Source organism: Anabrus simplex, chromosome 2, assembly GCF_040414725.1.
Source record: "Anabrus simplex isolate iqAnaSimp1 chromosome 2, ASM4041472v1, whole genome shotgun sequence".
NCBI classification, from domain to species: Eukaryota; Metazoa; Arthropoda; class Insecta; order Orthoptera; family Tettigoniidae; genus Anabrus; species Anabrus simplex.
Window position 1 is genome coordinate 387,970,037 of NC_090266.1, and position 13,839 is coordinate 387,983,875.

The 13,839-nt window shown below is 36.7% G+C and overlaps 1 protein-coding gene across 2 annotated transcripts in view; it reads right to left on the reverse strand.

Moving 5' to 3' along the window:
• The window catches only part of LOC136864160 (angiogenic factor with G patch and FHA domains 1), a 663,154-nt gene that overhangs the window by 624,251 nt on the left and 25,064 nt on the right, over positions 1-13,839 (reverse strand). For both annotated transcript variants that reach the window (XM_067140807.2, XM_067140808.2), the window contains exon 2: positions 7,775-7,999. In XM_067140807.2, coding sequence (XP_066996908.2) covers positions 7,775-7,999 — 225 coding nt within the window. The remainder of the gene's footprint in view (positions 1-7,774; positions 8,000-13,839) is intronic.

Here is a 13,839-nt window from a genome sequence, read left to right on the forward strand (position 1 = left end):
TTCCAAAATCTGTACAGGTATTCAAGAAGAGAATAAACAGCAACACGGAAAATAAATGGAATGTTAGAGGGCATTCGACCAGCGCAGTTAATGTAAATAAAAAATGTGTGTGAATAAATGAATTCCATCCCCTGGTCTAAGGAGTTTGGACAGCCAAAGTAGGGGACTGCCTGTAGGGGTGAAGTACAGTGGGGACTTCGAGGGCCCTGGGACCGCTACGGTAGCTGTGAAGGCCCTTCAGGAACTCTGAAAAGTGGTGGCAAAAGGGGCTCTGGTTAAGACGCAGCAGGTCGTAATGCTATTTAGGTTCCAAAATGGGTAAAAAGAAAAAGTACATAAATGCAATGTAAATTTTAATCTTATACCAGTTGCATAGTATTATTTGAAGTAATTCCACATACTGTATATGAGTTGACTAGTTTGTAAGTATATGAGATGTTTGTAAGTATAGGAGATATTATAAGTAGAATTTTGTAAACAATATAAATTTATTAAGGATGATCTGTTTGTTTAATAGAAAAAAATTGTTAGCATAAATTGTATATTATTGTATTCTAGAAAAAAAAATTCTTCTTCTCTTGTTAATTTAAAATTTAGTGCTTGACAATAATGTATTTTAGTGTACCATTTGCCACCGAGGTAGACACCTCATTTGCAAATAAAGAGATTTTGATTTGATCAAATGCCTTAGACAGGTCAATCGCAATACAGTCCATTTGACCTCCCGAGTCAAGGATATCTGCTATATCTTGCTGGAATCCAACAAGTTAGGCTTCAGTGGAATAACCTTTCCTAAACCCAAACTGCCTTCTACCAAACCAGTTATTAATTTTGCAAACATGTCTTATATAATCAGAAAGAATGCTTTCCCAAAGCTTCATGCAATGCATGTCAAACTGACTGGCCAGTAATTTTCAGCTTTATGTCTATCACCCTTTCCTTTATATACTGGGGCCACTATAGCAACTCTCCATTCATTTGGTAAAGTTCCTTCATGCAAACAATAATCAAACAAGTACTTCAGATATAGTACTATATCCCAACCCATTGTCTTTAGTATATCCCCGGAAACCTTATCAATTCCAGCTGCTTTTCTATTTTTCAACTTTTGTATCTTACTGTAAATGTCATTGCTGTCAAAGGTAAATTTTAATACTTCTTTAGTTTTAGTCACCTCCTCTATCTCCTTATAACCAACAATCTTTACATACTGCTGACTGAATACTTCTGCCTTTTGAAGATCCCCGCATACACACTCCCCTTGTTCATTAATGATTCCTGGAATGTCCTTGGAACCTGCTTCTGCCTTAGGCCGCGTTCACACTAAGGCGATATAAGATAAGTGATATATCGTAAGCGATATGCGATACACGACACGCACAGACAGATACTTGAAATCTAAAGGGAGGCGATAAAAAAGGTTCACAGCTGCGCGATTGTACAACATTTCGCAAGTGACATATCTCTCGAAGTGCCGCTTGCTAGTCTCTTCAGCGATTAGTATCGTACGATATTTCAAGCTTTGAACAGGACAAGAAGAAGAGAAGACAAATCTGTAATACCTTTCATTAATTTAGTGGAACTGACTGGTACAATTTATAAAAAATTATCAAATTAAAACTGCTAAATTTTATTAATACTGCTTACCTTATAGTAATCAGAAGTTTTTTATGTGAAGAAATGGCCTTCCTGAAGAGTGTATCTTTATTTTCAAGGTTTTGTGACACTAGACTTTTCAAAAAATTAAAATTTTCAGGATTCATTCGATTAAACTCCCTGAATTTTGATTCATGTTGAGACAGCTTTCGAGAAACAACAGCCGAGCTATGGTGCAGGTTGGTAAGATTGTAGGGATGTACCCAGTATTTCCTTTTTCTTCTCATCCTACGCCCGAACCAATAAGCCACTACAACGTCTTCCTCACTTCTCACTTGAACTCATATTTGTAACTGATGTAGCGAGAATTGTGTTCCCACCAAATTTTTATCGCCCAGGTCGCGCAGATTAATCACCCAGTGTCATGAACCTTCCTAGCAATATATCGTCGCAATATATTCCTTACTATATAACACTTATCTTATATCGCCTTAGTGTGAACGGCGCCTTAAAGTACCTATACATACTCTTCCATTTTTCACTAAGCACTTGTTTAAAGTAGCCTAAGTGAAGTATTCAGCTGTTGGAAACATAATATAGTACATGACACATGCAGACATGCCAACTTTCAAAAGAAAAAAATCAGGAGAAATTTGGCAACGAATCACGATGTATTCCGACACATCACTGATGGCAGAACATGTACTAATTCATTATAATTGAATACAATAACAACTCTATTTGGCATACAGTTTCAGAAACTCTGAACTAAATTTTTGCTCAAACCACTTGCCTTGCTGAACTGATTTTAAGGTCAAAAGTTTCTCCAAAGTTTGTTCTGACAGCAAGGATCTGAACTGTGTTTTTGTCTTTGTGACTGTGATAAAAATCTTTGAACGGAAATTTGTGTACCATGTAGTCACATGATGAAGAGAAACACTTTCCAACAGACTTAAAGAATAGGCTGATTCCAGAGAATAGTCCACCCAAGAAGAAAAAAGTAAAGTTAAAATAAAACTCAACAATTTGTTTTTATGATAGATAAAACATGAAATTTGATTAATTTTATGATACGTATTCATTTACTGATACCTTTCAGTTTTTAACTGTGTGGTTAATTGAATTTTTATGTAGAGGCAAAATTCATTTGATATTTCCCAATACTTTTAGGAATTCCTGTTTATTATGATGAAAAGTTAAGAAAATAACTTATGATAAAAGTTAATTCTAATGCTCTTTCACTTCGCAGTAAAGTACTTATTTAGGTTATTAACAGTTTATATAAAGTGTAATAAAGCGACGAATTTATTGCTGCAGGCCATGTAAACACACGACGAAAAAGGTATAAAAGTTTCTGTAGACAAAAAGTGCATGACTCAATTTGAATAAAACTTGGTATGCAAAGTCAATACTGTACACCCTCTCAAGCTATTATATCATTCAATTAAAGTTTCAAATGGATTCATACGAAGCTGATAGTAAAATACGTTGCATGTATACGGCGTTCTTACGACCAGGTGACCGGGAAGTTTCCCGCTGCCGCAACACGCTGCGCACAGGATTCAGTTTCTGCATCACACTTCCTTGAAAAGGACGTATCTCAGAATAGAAATTGGTGTTCACACTGAGGTGATATTTAATAATGCCACTTAATCACGAGGAACGTTGTAAACGGTATTGCAAGAAGAAAAAGAATGAGGATTTTAAAAGAAAGGAAAGGCATGCAAGGAGAAGAAAAAAGACACCTGCCCAGTTACGCGTTCGCCGCCAACAGATACGAGAATCAGTGAAGAAACACAGAGCTCAGAAAAAACTTCAGGGCTTATGAACAGTTACTTCCTGTTCTTCAAGTCCAACAACACAACCATCAACATTGACTGCATAGCTGAGTATGCGAACATCTACTTATAAATGCACAAACAGTGAGGAAAGCTGTAAACATGTAAACCGTTTGGAGCAGACTTTACCAGTGAGTCCGCGGAAGAAACGGGACGATGTTCCTGCACCGAGTGTAAAATTTTATGTAAGTTCATCTACCTCCGACAAGCGCAGGAAGTCTGACTTCCAAATCAAGAAGTTCTTTAATATCTTAATCCGGATGATATCAGTTGGCCATCTGCTCGAGCAAGAGATTTTATCTCCGTAAAGGACAGTTGTGGACAAAAATAAAAAAAACCAAAAACCAGAAACGATTGATGTGCGTCACAATGCAAGACGCATACAAAGTTTCTAAACAAGAATACCCTCATCACGCCATCGGTCGGTCTTCTCTTTGTGGACTTCGACTGAAGTACATTTCTGTGCAGTACCAGGAACACATGATATTCATTATGTGGAACCATTCAAAAAATATGTAGCTCAAGCAAGAAAATAATATTCTTATGAAACTACTACTACCACACACACACACACACACACACACACACACACACACTCACTCACTCACTCACTCACTCTCTCTCTACATCTAGATTACAAGATCGAAGCAGATGACAAAAATCCACCCCGTGATACGGCTTTTGGAGTGGGCGACTTCATACTTGGAAATTACAGCAGAAAGAAACATTCAAAATATTATGTTTGTACCATAACTGACAGTAATGTGATATTTATTTTGTAACCAATTCTTTCAAGTGCAACGATGAAGCTAAACTGGCTTGTGAACCACCAATGAAAGACGAGTGCTTTTTAAATGTAAGTGAAATCAAAAGAAAATTACCGGTGACCCGTTTTACTCACAGGAAATGGTATTTTGATGAGTCTATACCAGAAGCAGTATGAACAAACATTTTTTTTTCATTTTATTATATATTGTTCTGACCAAGCCTTCATTCAAACTGTTGGCTACTTAAGCATTGAATGTTCAGTCATTTTTAAATATATGTGTGACAATTCATAAAAAACACTTTACTTTATCAGTAGGCCACATGTCATACCAGTATCCGTAGTTATATACCTACTTATTATTATTATTATTATTATTATTATTATTATTATGAGAAATGAAGCTCTGTTTCATGTGACCAATAATCTCACTATCATAAGCCAAGGGACCTAATTTTTATGCGAAATCCGAACCACCGGATGTGACTTTCACATAAAAAAATCACACATACATTAATCAGGACTCGAACCCAGTCTGCCTTGATGGTTCCAAGCAGCTTGACCGCTGCGCCACCACGCCCCTTATTTATTATTACTTACTGGGATATTAAATATACATTTTATCATTCAGTGATTGTATTTGATGCGGAGTTTAAGATTTATTAGCACTTGTGCCATGTCGCCATAGCACTGATTCGCGTGTGTAATCCCGCAACACTGTCAAGTAAACACGCGACGATCGCCTTTAACTATATTACGCAAACATTACGCAACTTGCACATCTGGTTTATTTTGCAAAATGTACCTCGGTCCTTCTTGTAAATAATATCTTAACATTACCAATAAAAGTTACCACAATTCACAGAATTTAGATGAAACGTAAAGGTATGTAGAGTTAAAAGTCCGTTCCATGTGAACACCGATCGCTACGTTTAAAATGTTATAAAATGACATACATCAGGTTTACAACAATGAAATTTGTTGAGGTTGTTAAGTATCATCTAGACGTTATTACGCAGAAATCTCAATTTGTTTAGATGATAAGTTTCATATATATATTTAAAAAAATGTACAAATGTAAACACGTGACATCTGGAATTGGCCAATGGGCACTTTTCCTCAGACTTCCAAGTGTTCACTAAATCAAACGCAGAGTTCCCTATCATCAGATCACAATCATCCTTTTGATTTGCTGGAGAATGATAATCTACATCAAGGAGAGAGGAGCAACTTATAATAACTTGTGGTTTCACAAACCTTGCCATCACATTCTTCAATAGCTCCTCCAAAAGTAACCTCAATAAGTGGATGTGCGGCATACTTGACTGAAGAGCTACATTTGGTTTCTCAAAGATATCCATAAAACTTGAGAAAAAGGCAAAAAAAATTATTTTAATTTGATGAAAGGAACATGAACAGTCGTTCAAGTGACAATGCATGGCTCTTGGTGAAATCAGTAGTTTCATTTTTTTTTAGTGAAACTGATGACTGGGTTTTCTTTTTAACTGAGGAGTGTGGTGAAATGTTATGACAATGATTCACATTTTCAGACAAATAAGTCACATCTGCACTTATACTTTGCTTAGAAATTTTGTAAGTCTTCAAAGTTCCCATCTGAGAATTCTTACTCACAATTTCGCTCCTGAATAAAGCATTACAAGATATTAGAATCATTAGAATATTAGAATATTTAGTCCGTCTAATGACGGAATATTTATTGTATTGAATTAGGAGGATACTCTCATTTTTCACCTTTGTAAAGTGAATAAAGCAAGCAAAGGGTCTCACTGCAGCAAAATCCTATCTAAATACCTTCTTAGTGATAACCATCAAGTAGGTACAATGCTTCAGAATTTTCCTGATCTCTGTGCTGTGTAAAGTTAGAAATTCCCTGAACTTTTCTTTCCTCTTTGCACTCCTTTCCAGATAATAGAATATATCAATTATACTTTCATCTACATTTACCGGCAAGCACGCCGCACCCTTCTCTGCAGCAAGATTATTTAGGTGACAAGAGCAGCCTACGATGATTATGTTACTATTTTCCCGCTTCAAACATCCTGCCACACTCTTTAATCCTACCATTACTGGAGCATTATCAGCACCAAGAGCTAGGCAGTGTTGTAATGGAATACGGAATTCCCCAAAAGTTGAGAGTAAAAGATTGGCAATGTTAACTTCTATAGCATCCCCTTCTAAATGAGGCACAGTGAGTAGACAACTCTGAATTTCATTGAGTTCAGGCCTAAAAAATGTTACAATAGGATATATTTTCAAGCCGCTTTTATTGCTACTATCATTAGCAACAGAAACAGCAACCTACAAATGTGATACAATTTTCGCCCTTTCTTCCATGCACATTTCTGTAATGATAGCTGCTGTTTTCATTATAGCACACCCATATCGTTTAGCGATTTCCGAATCAGGAAACATTTGCGAAACAAAGGTCCCACGTGGTCGGCACAATTTACAGGCAGGTTATGTTCTACAATAAATGACGTAAATAAAGACTTTGCATTCGTTACAGGATCTAATTCTTGGTTTTTACATGAAAAGTTCAGTTTCTGGTTTCTTTCTACACACTGGACACTCTCCTTATGTTTTTTCGTTTGCACGTTTGAGTATACCGCACTTCCTGCCATGCGCTACTGAAAAATCACACCTACATATAGTACAGAATGTGAACGTTGATCCCTTCTAGATTTACTGAAACATGGAAACTCTTCCCTGTAAGCACTTTTAAAAACTGCATCATATTTCTTTTGACATTTTGGCCAAAACAAAAATTAAGACATTCAACACGTGCACTTATGCAGGTCCTGCCCAGGGTAGACTTCTATGGTGTTCTACTTTTGAGGTTAGGTTACTTGCCTGCAACTTCCACTTCCTATTAAGCTATTTGAGTATTTGACCAAAGAAAATGAGTATTTTACTGTATTATAGACCAAAGACTGGCCACCGTGCCCCATACTGCCATCTGGTTTCATTATTAGAACTGCTATCGACCAGCCATACATCGATAGAACGAGGAAACGTGCGGGAGTTTAAAATCAGTTACATGTAATTAATCTCATATTAAAACCGTATTGAAGATGATATATTAAAATTCTTTTATTTATAACCACCTATTCAATACATTACAATATTGTAGTAGTTTAAAATAATACGAAAATTACTGAAACTGCTCTGAAAATCGGGGGATCGGTCCCAGCGATCGGGAGATCAGGAAGAACGAAGAAAAATTGGGAGTCTCCTGCTTAAATTGGGAGACTTGGCACGTCTGCACATGTATGAAGGTCACAATATATGTAGATTTGAAATCCAGTGTGTGAGAAATAAGGTTATTTTGAAAGCAATCAGGTATTGAGTATATAATGCAATAGTACTGCATCGAAAAAACCATCACCACCACCACCACCACCACCACCAACAAATCTAGCAAGTTCATTATACCATTCTAAGACCAGAAGTCCCAAAGTTTAAAAAAAATCATAGGAGCAACGTTTCACCAACTGCTGAACGAATTTGAATATAAGTTATCGTCTAAAGTGCAAACTAATTTATAAGTACTCACTGCATTATAGTAGTAGCCTGTATTATAATCATAATACATGCCAGATGTCTCTTCATACACAAATCCTGTTTGTAGCATGGCACTTTGAGCTGCTTTTGTTACTTCTTCTGTTACTGATGACTTTTCTTCAGACGGCTGCCATGGAGCTTCTTCACTGACATCTTCAATCACATCAGTCTGAGTACCAACATCACAAGTGTTGTGGTATCCAGCAATGATTTCTTCCTGTAAAAATTAAAGATAATGTAACAGCCAAACTAATAACGGAATATAGTTTGCTGTGAGATATAATGTAATTTGTGAGATATAAAAATTTGATCATCAGTTCCTTCGTGCAATCACCCAAACAATGCATTCATTATGCAATAAAATATTCACATCCAAGTATATGGATACAAACTTCAAGATATTTTAAAAGTATATCTACAATAATCCATGTAGAATGAGTTCTTGGTCCAAGGTATTTACAGGGATTAGACAAGGCTATAATCTTATACCTTTCTTGTTCCAAGTTTACATGCATCTAGACAAGACTATAATCTTATATCTTTCTTGTTCATAGTTGACATGGAGCATCTACTGAAAGGTATAAAACAGCAGGGAGAGGAGATTCAGTTAGGTGCAAATGTAGTAAGCAGTTTGGCCTATGCCAATGGCTTGGTCTTAATGGCAGATTGTGTTGAAAGACTGCAGTCTAATATCTTGGAACTTGAAAATAAGTGCAATGAGTATGATATGGAAATTAGCCTTTTGAAGACTAAAGTGATGTCAGTAGGTGTAAGAAACCTAAGAGAACTGAATGTCAGTTTGGTAGTACAAAGCTGGAACAGGCAGATAATTTCAACTATTTAGGATGTGTATTCTCTCAGGATGGCAGTATAGAAAGTGAGATTGAATCAAGGTGCAGTAAAGCTAATGCAGTTAACTTGCAGTTGTGATCAACAGTATTCTGCAAGAAAGAAGTCTGCTCCTGGATGATATTATCTTTACACTGGTCTGTTTTCAGATCAACTTGGCTTTAATCCTTTGAGGTACAAGGAACACGTGTGTCCTAAGTTTTATTTCATTTCCAGGTCGGTAAATTAATCAGCTTGGTGAATGATGATGTGATGCTGTAGTCTCATATTCAATATATCTGCCACTTTTGTTGACTGTATTGATTATTAATACTGTTTTAAAAACTGTACCGGTCGGTACACCTCAACGCCGCGCATTTGAATTTTCCGCCTTAAAGTACTTCTCTACTGGAGAAACCCTGAACTTTAACAACTGAACTAACTCTACTGGTTATCAGAAGACGTCACTGTGCATTTTTGATTTGCTTTTGTTTTTCATTGATCAAGAAGTGTGGACATTCTCTAACAGATGTCTCTACCAAAAACTATGATAACGCACTCTGGTGTAAAGGTATGAACTTTCCTGGAGAAATTTTGTATTCATAAGTTTTGTCTTTACTAAATTTTGTTCTGTCATTTGTGGGTTGGCAATATTAATCCTTTCTTTCTGCCCGTTTTGAAAGTAGCCAATCAGGAATTTCTGTAATTAATTTTTGGCCAATCGGGGCTTTCTTCTTCAATGTTGTATGTAACTGTGTACTGTAGCCAATAAAAGTTTGAGGGCAGGTTGTTATCATTCATGAAAGGTCTCGAACTTTCCACGAGGGTATAAAACTGCTGATTTTCTTGTGTCCGGGCCACTCGTATAACATCTAGCTCAGTGTGTGAATATGTAGCAGGGGGCAGGAAGCGCCTCTTTCTTCAGGCAGCAGCGCTTCAACAAGGTAATGGCTCTTTAACATCTTTATTTCTCGCTAGCTCAGCAGTTTAACTCGCGGGGAAGGTTTGAAACCTTTAATATGTAACCTATATCTTTAAATATGTAAGCCTTTTCAATCCTTGTAAAAACTTCACAGAACTTGAACTGTAATTCGGGGATAGAGAGTGCTTTACCCTCTCGATCTCCCCTTCTTTTGTAATTGAGGTGACTACGTTTTCATAACCGTTTCTACGCTTCCTTAATGTGTTAAAGTTTCCTCATACGAGTCACCTCCCTAGCTTGGGATTAGCCCCTGTGTTATCGGCCTAGCGCCACATAGGTTTTAACAAGCTTTAGTGTAGGAGTGCAAGTACTCGCCTCCATTCATCTTTGTGTTTGGGCCATTTAATTAACCTTTAATTTGCTATTCAGGCCTCGTAGGTTGGGTACTAGATACCCCTGTGTCTTTATAATTGTGCCTTGAGAGGCATTTTAGAGGAAAGTTTGTTGTTGCCTTTAACAGGCGTGAGAAATGAGAGCGGGTTAGCTCTTTCTGAGGTGATAGATGTGCCTCTAGGAGGCCCAACATGTGTTTTTGGAGTTAACGCTCCCTGTAATGAAGGGGTTTTCTGCCCTTTGAAATGTAATTCTGTAACTTGGTATAGTTGAGCTAAAGCTCAAAGATTGTCAGATTGGGGCTCGGACCCCAGAACTTGTAAGAACCCAAAACTCGGGCTTTCCTTGTAAAACAACTCTGGTACCTGATTTTGTTATTTCCCCTAGTAACTGGTTAAATTTTTCTCTAATCTTGGACTTCTTGATCGTGTACCTGATTTAACTTGTTATTTGTTGTATGCTCAAAATTCTATGTCACCCTTGTTAAGTTTCGAAAGTATAACCTTTATTGAAATTTTAGATTAATCTTTTGGCCTTGTAGTTTAGACCCATTCCAACCCGCACCTTCTTTCACCTCTGCTGTTCCACAGATACCTCGGAACAAAAACAATTGAATTTATGCTTTATTCAATGTACTGAAAGTGCTTCATTTTTCAGTCACTGATCATTGTTGGAGCTACTGTTAACACTAAGGTTAATAATTTTATAAGTAACTGACTTGCAAGAGTATATTTCAATCATTTCAAAGATAATCCACCTATACTTCAGTTAATTGCACCTAAAATTACTCATTGGGACACCGGTGTCACTATGTACCATAAAGGTAAGTAATCGTATACTTTTTAAGAATTATTTTCAGCATGTTGGCTATTCCTGTCCATATTGACTTATATTCAAATTTCTATAAAACACTTTCCTGCCTTGTCAATACTTTACATATTTTATTATACCACATCAATTATATATAAAAATCTTGAAATTGTTAAAATATTTCTTTGTATTTCAACTTTACTTACTTACTTACTTACTATGTCAATTTCTTCTTCTTCTTCTTCTTCTTTTATGACCACATAGGATCACTTTAGTCAGTCCGTCGTTCAGGTCTCTTTGAAGGGATTGTTCGGGCTTTGCGGTCCTCCCAGTACTTCTTCAGACGCTCCGATCTTCGTGCCCTTTCCTCAGTTGAAAATGTGCGTGTTGTTGGTTTGTTTTGTGTAAGGGTAAAGCGGAGGTTTGTATTCTTGAGTTTTGTATTCAATTTTATCTTATTTTTGGTGTCTTCTGTTGTAAGGCCTATTTCCTTCAGATCCTCTCTTACTTCTCTGATCCATTTACATCCTGTTGTGGTATTTTTTGAGACGAGATTGTGTTGTACTAGTTGTTTCAGAAGTCTCGAGTCCTGCATCCTCATGATATGTCCAAAGAATCCCAGTCTCCTCTTACGCATAGTATCTGTAATGGGTTCTAGCTCTTTGTACACGACTTTGTTAGGTATTAACCGCCACTGTCCATCTTTCTGATATTTTTTGTTGATACAGGTTCTTCCAATCCTGCTTTCAATTTTCTGAAGTCTGTCAGTCTTTGATTGTTTATTCAGGTAAAAGAGTGTTTCTGCTGCATATGTAGCTTCCGGTTTTATAACTGTGTTGTAGTGTTTTATTTTTGTATTTATTGATAGACATTTCTTTTTGTAGATATCCCATGTTAATTTTTGTGCTTTAGCTAATCTATTTGTTCTTACTTGGATTGAGATTTTTTCATTTAAGTTATGTGTTATTACTTCTCCAAGATATTTAAACTGAGTTACTATTTTGATTTTATTACCATTTATGGTGACTTCTTTTAGCTGTGTTAGTTTTTGGGGCATAATTTCTGTTTTTTCAAATGATATTTTGAGGCCAATTTTATTTGCAATGTTTTGAAGTTCTGATATCTGGGCTTTTGCTTCTTTTATGTCCACTGCTAGTAATGCTAAATCGTCAGCAAAACCCAGGCAATTTGTTTTGATTTTTCGGCCAATCTTTATTTTGGGGGGACATTTTCTAAACCATTCCCTCATTACCATTTCTAGAGCACAGTTAAATAATAGTGGTGAGAGCCCATCTCCCTGCCGTAGTCCAGTTTTAATTTCAAATGTCTCTGATGTTTCCCCCCTAAACTTCACTTTTGACTTGGTATTGGTGAGAGTCAATTTTATCATGTTTATTAATTTGGGGTGTAGTCCAAGGTGCCTTAAAATTTTAAACAGAGATTCTCTATGGATGCAATCATAAGCTTTCTTGAAATCTACAAATGTTATCACCATATCTCTGCTTCTTCTCCTGTTATAGTCCATTATCAACTTAAGACTCATTTTCTGATCAGGACAGCTCCTCCAGGGTCTGAAACCTCCTTGATATTCTCCTAGTTCTTTCTCAAGTTGTAAACTTATCCTATTAAGGATGATTATTGAAAATATTTTGTATGTTATGTCTAGGAGAGAGATTCCCCTGTAGTTATTAGGGTCGGTTTTGTCCCCTTTTTTGTGCAGAGGATGAATGAGGGCTGTTGTCCAGTGTTCTGGTAGTTCTTCTTTAATCCAGATAGAGACAAGTTGTTGATGGAGGGCAACTTTTGCTGAGGTTCCTGCATATTTCCAGATTTCCGCAAAGGTCTGATCTTCTCCTGGCGCTTTGTAGTTTTTTAATTTATTCAGAGCTTGGTAGACTTCCTTTATTGTGGGGGGATTGATGTTTTCTGGTGATGTTTTTATCGGGGTGTTGGTGTCCAAATGAAGGAGTTCTGTAGGTTCCTCACAATTTAAAAGCTTGTTGAAATGTTTAGCCAGAATTTCTGCATTGTCTTTATTGTTATGGGCCAGCTTACCATCTTCATCCTTCATCAGTAGGGTCGGGGGTTCATATTTTTGGAGCTGCTTTCTGAAGGTTTTGTAGTAGTCCCTTGATTTAGTTTTACTGAACTGTTCTTCAATTAACTGCAGGGTGTCCTTATGATGTTGTCTTTTTATTCTTCTTAAGACTTGGGTAGTTTCTTTTCTCTGTTTTACTAGCTTTTGATAGGATATTTCTGTCTTTTGGGACTGATGTAATAGCCATGCCTGATGTCTTTTCTCCACTGTTTCATCACATTCACTGTTCCACCATTGGTGTTTTTTACGTGGTTTAATTGGAGCTAGGTCTTCTGCAATTTGTTTAAGGTTGTGTACTAAGTCTTCAAGTTTGTCTGTGATTTTTATTTTTTCAGTTGCTTTCTGGTAATTTTTGTTGTTGATTAGCTGGGTAGGATCTATTTTTCTTTTAGTTTTAAGGGCTTGCTTTTGTTGTCTCCTCTGGGGAGTGAGTTTAATTTTAATTTTAACTACGTAGTGATCTGAACCTGTGTCTATTCCTCGGAGGACTTTGACGTTATAGATCTCTTTGTGGTGGTATTTGTCCATGCAGACGTGGTCCAGTTGCCATTCTCCTTTAGTGTAGTCAGGGTGTTTCCATGTTTTGAGTTTTTGAGGTTTCCTCTTGAAACATGTAGATTTTGAGATTAAATTATGGTTTCTACACAGGTCAACTAGTCTCTCTCCATTTTTATTTGTTTTCTTGTGTGCTGGCCATTTTCCGATGATGTCACGGTATTTTCTTTCTCTGCCTAGTTGAGCGTTGAAGTCGCCTATTAATAATTTTATGTGGTGTTTGGGGATGTTATCTATGGTCTGGTCCAATAGGTCCCAAAATTCTCCTGTTTCCTCCTGGTCTTTTGAGGAGTTGTTTTTATCATTAGTGGGAGCATGGGCATTTATTATAGTATAGATTTTATTAGATGCCTTTAAGGTGAGCGTTGAGAGTCGTGGAGACTGTGATCTGAATTCTTGAACTGAGTTTATTATTTTAAGGCTGACCAAAAATCCTGTTCCAAATTGTGGG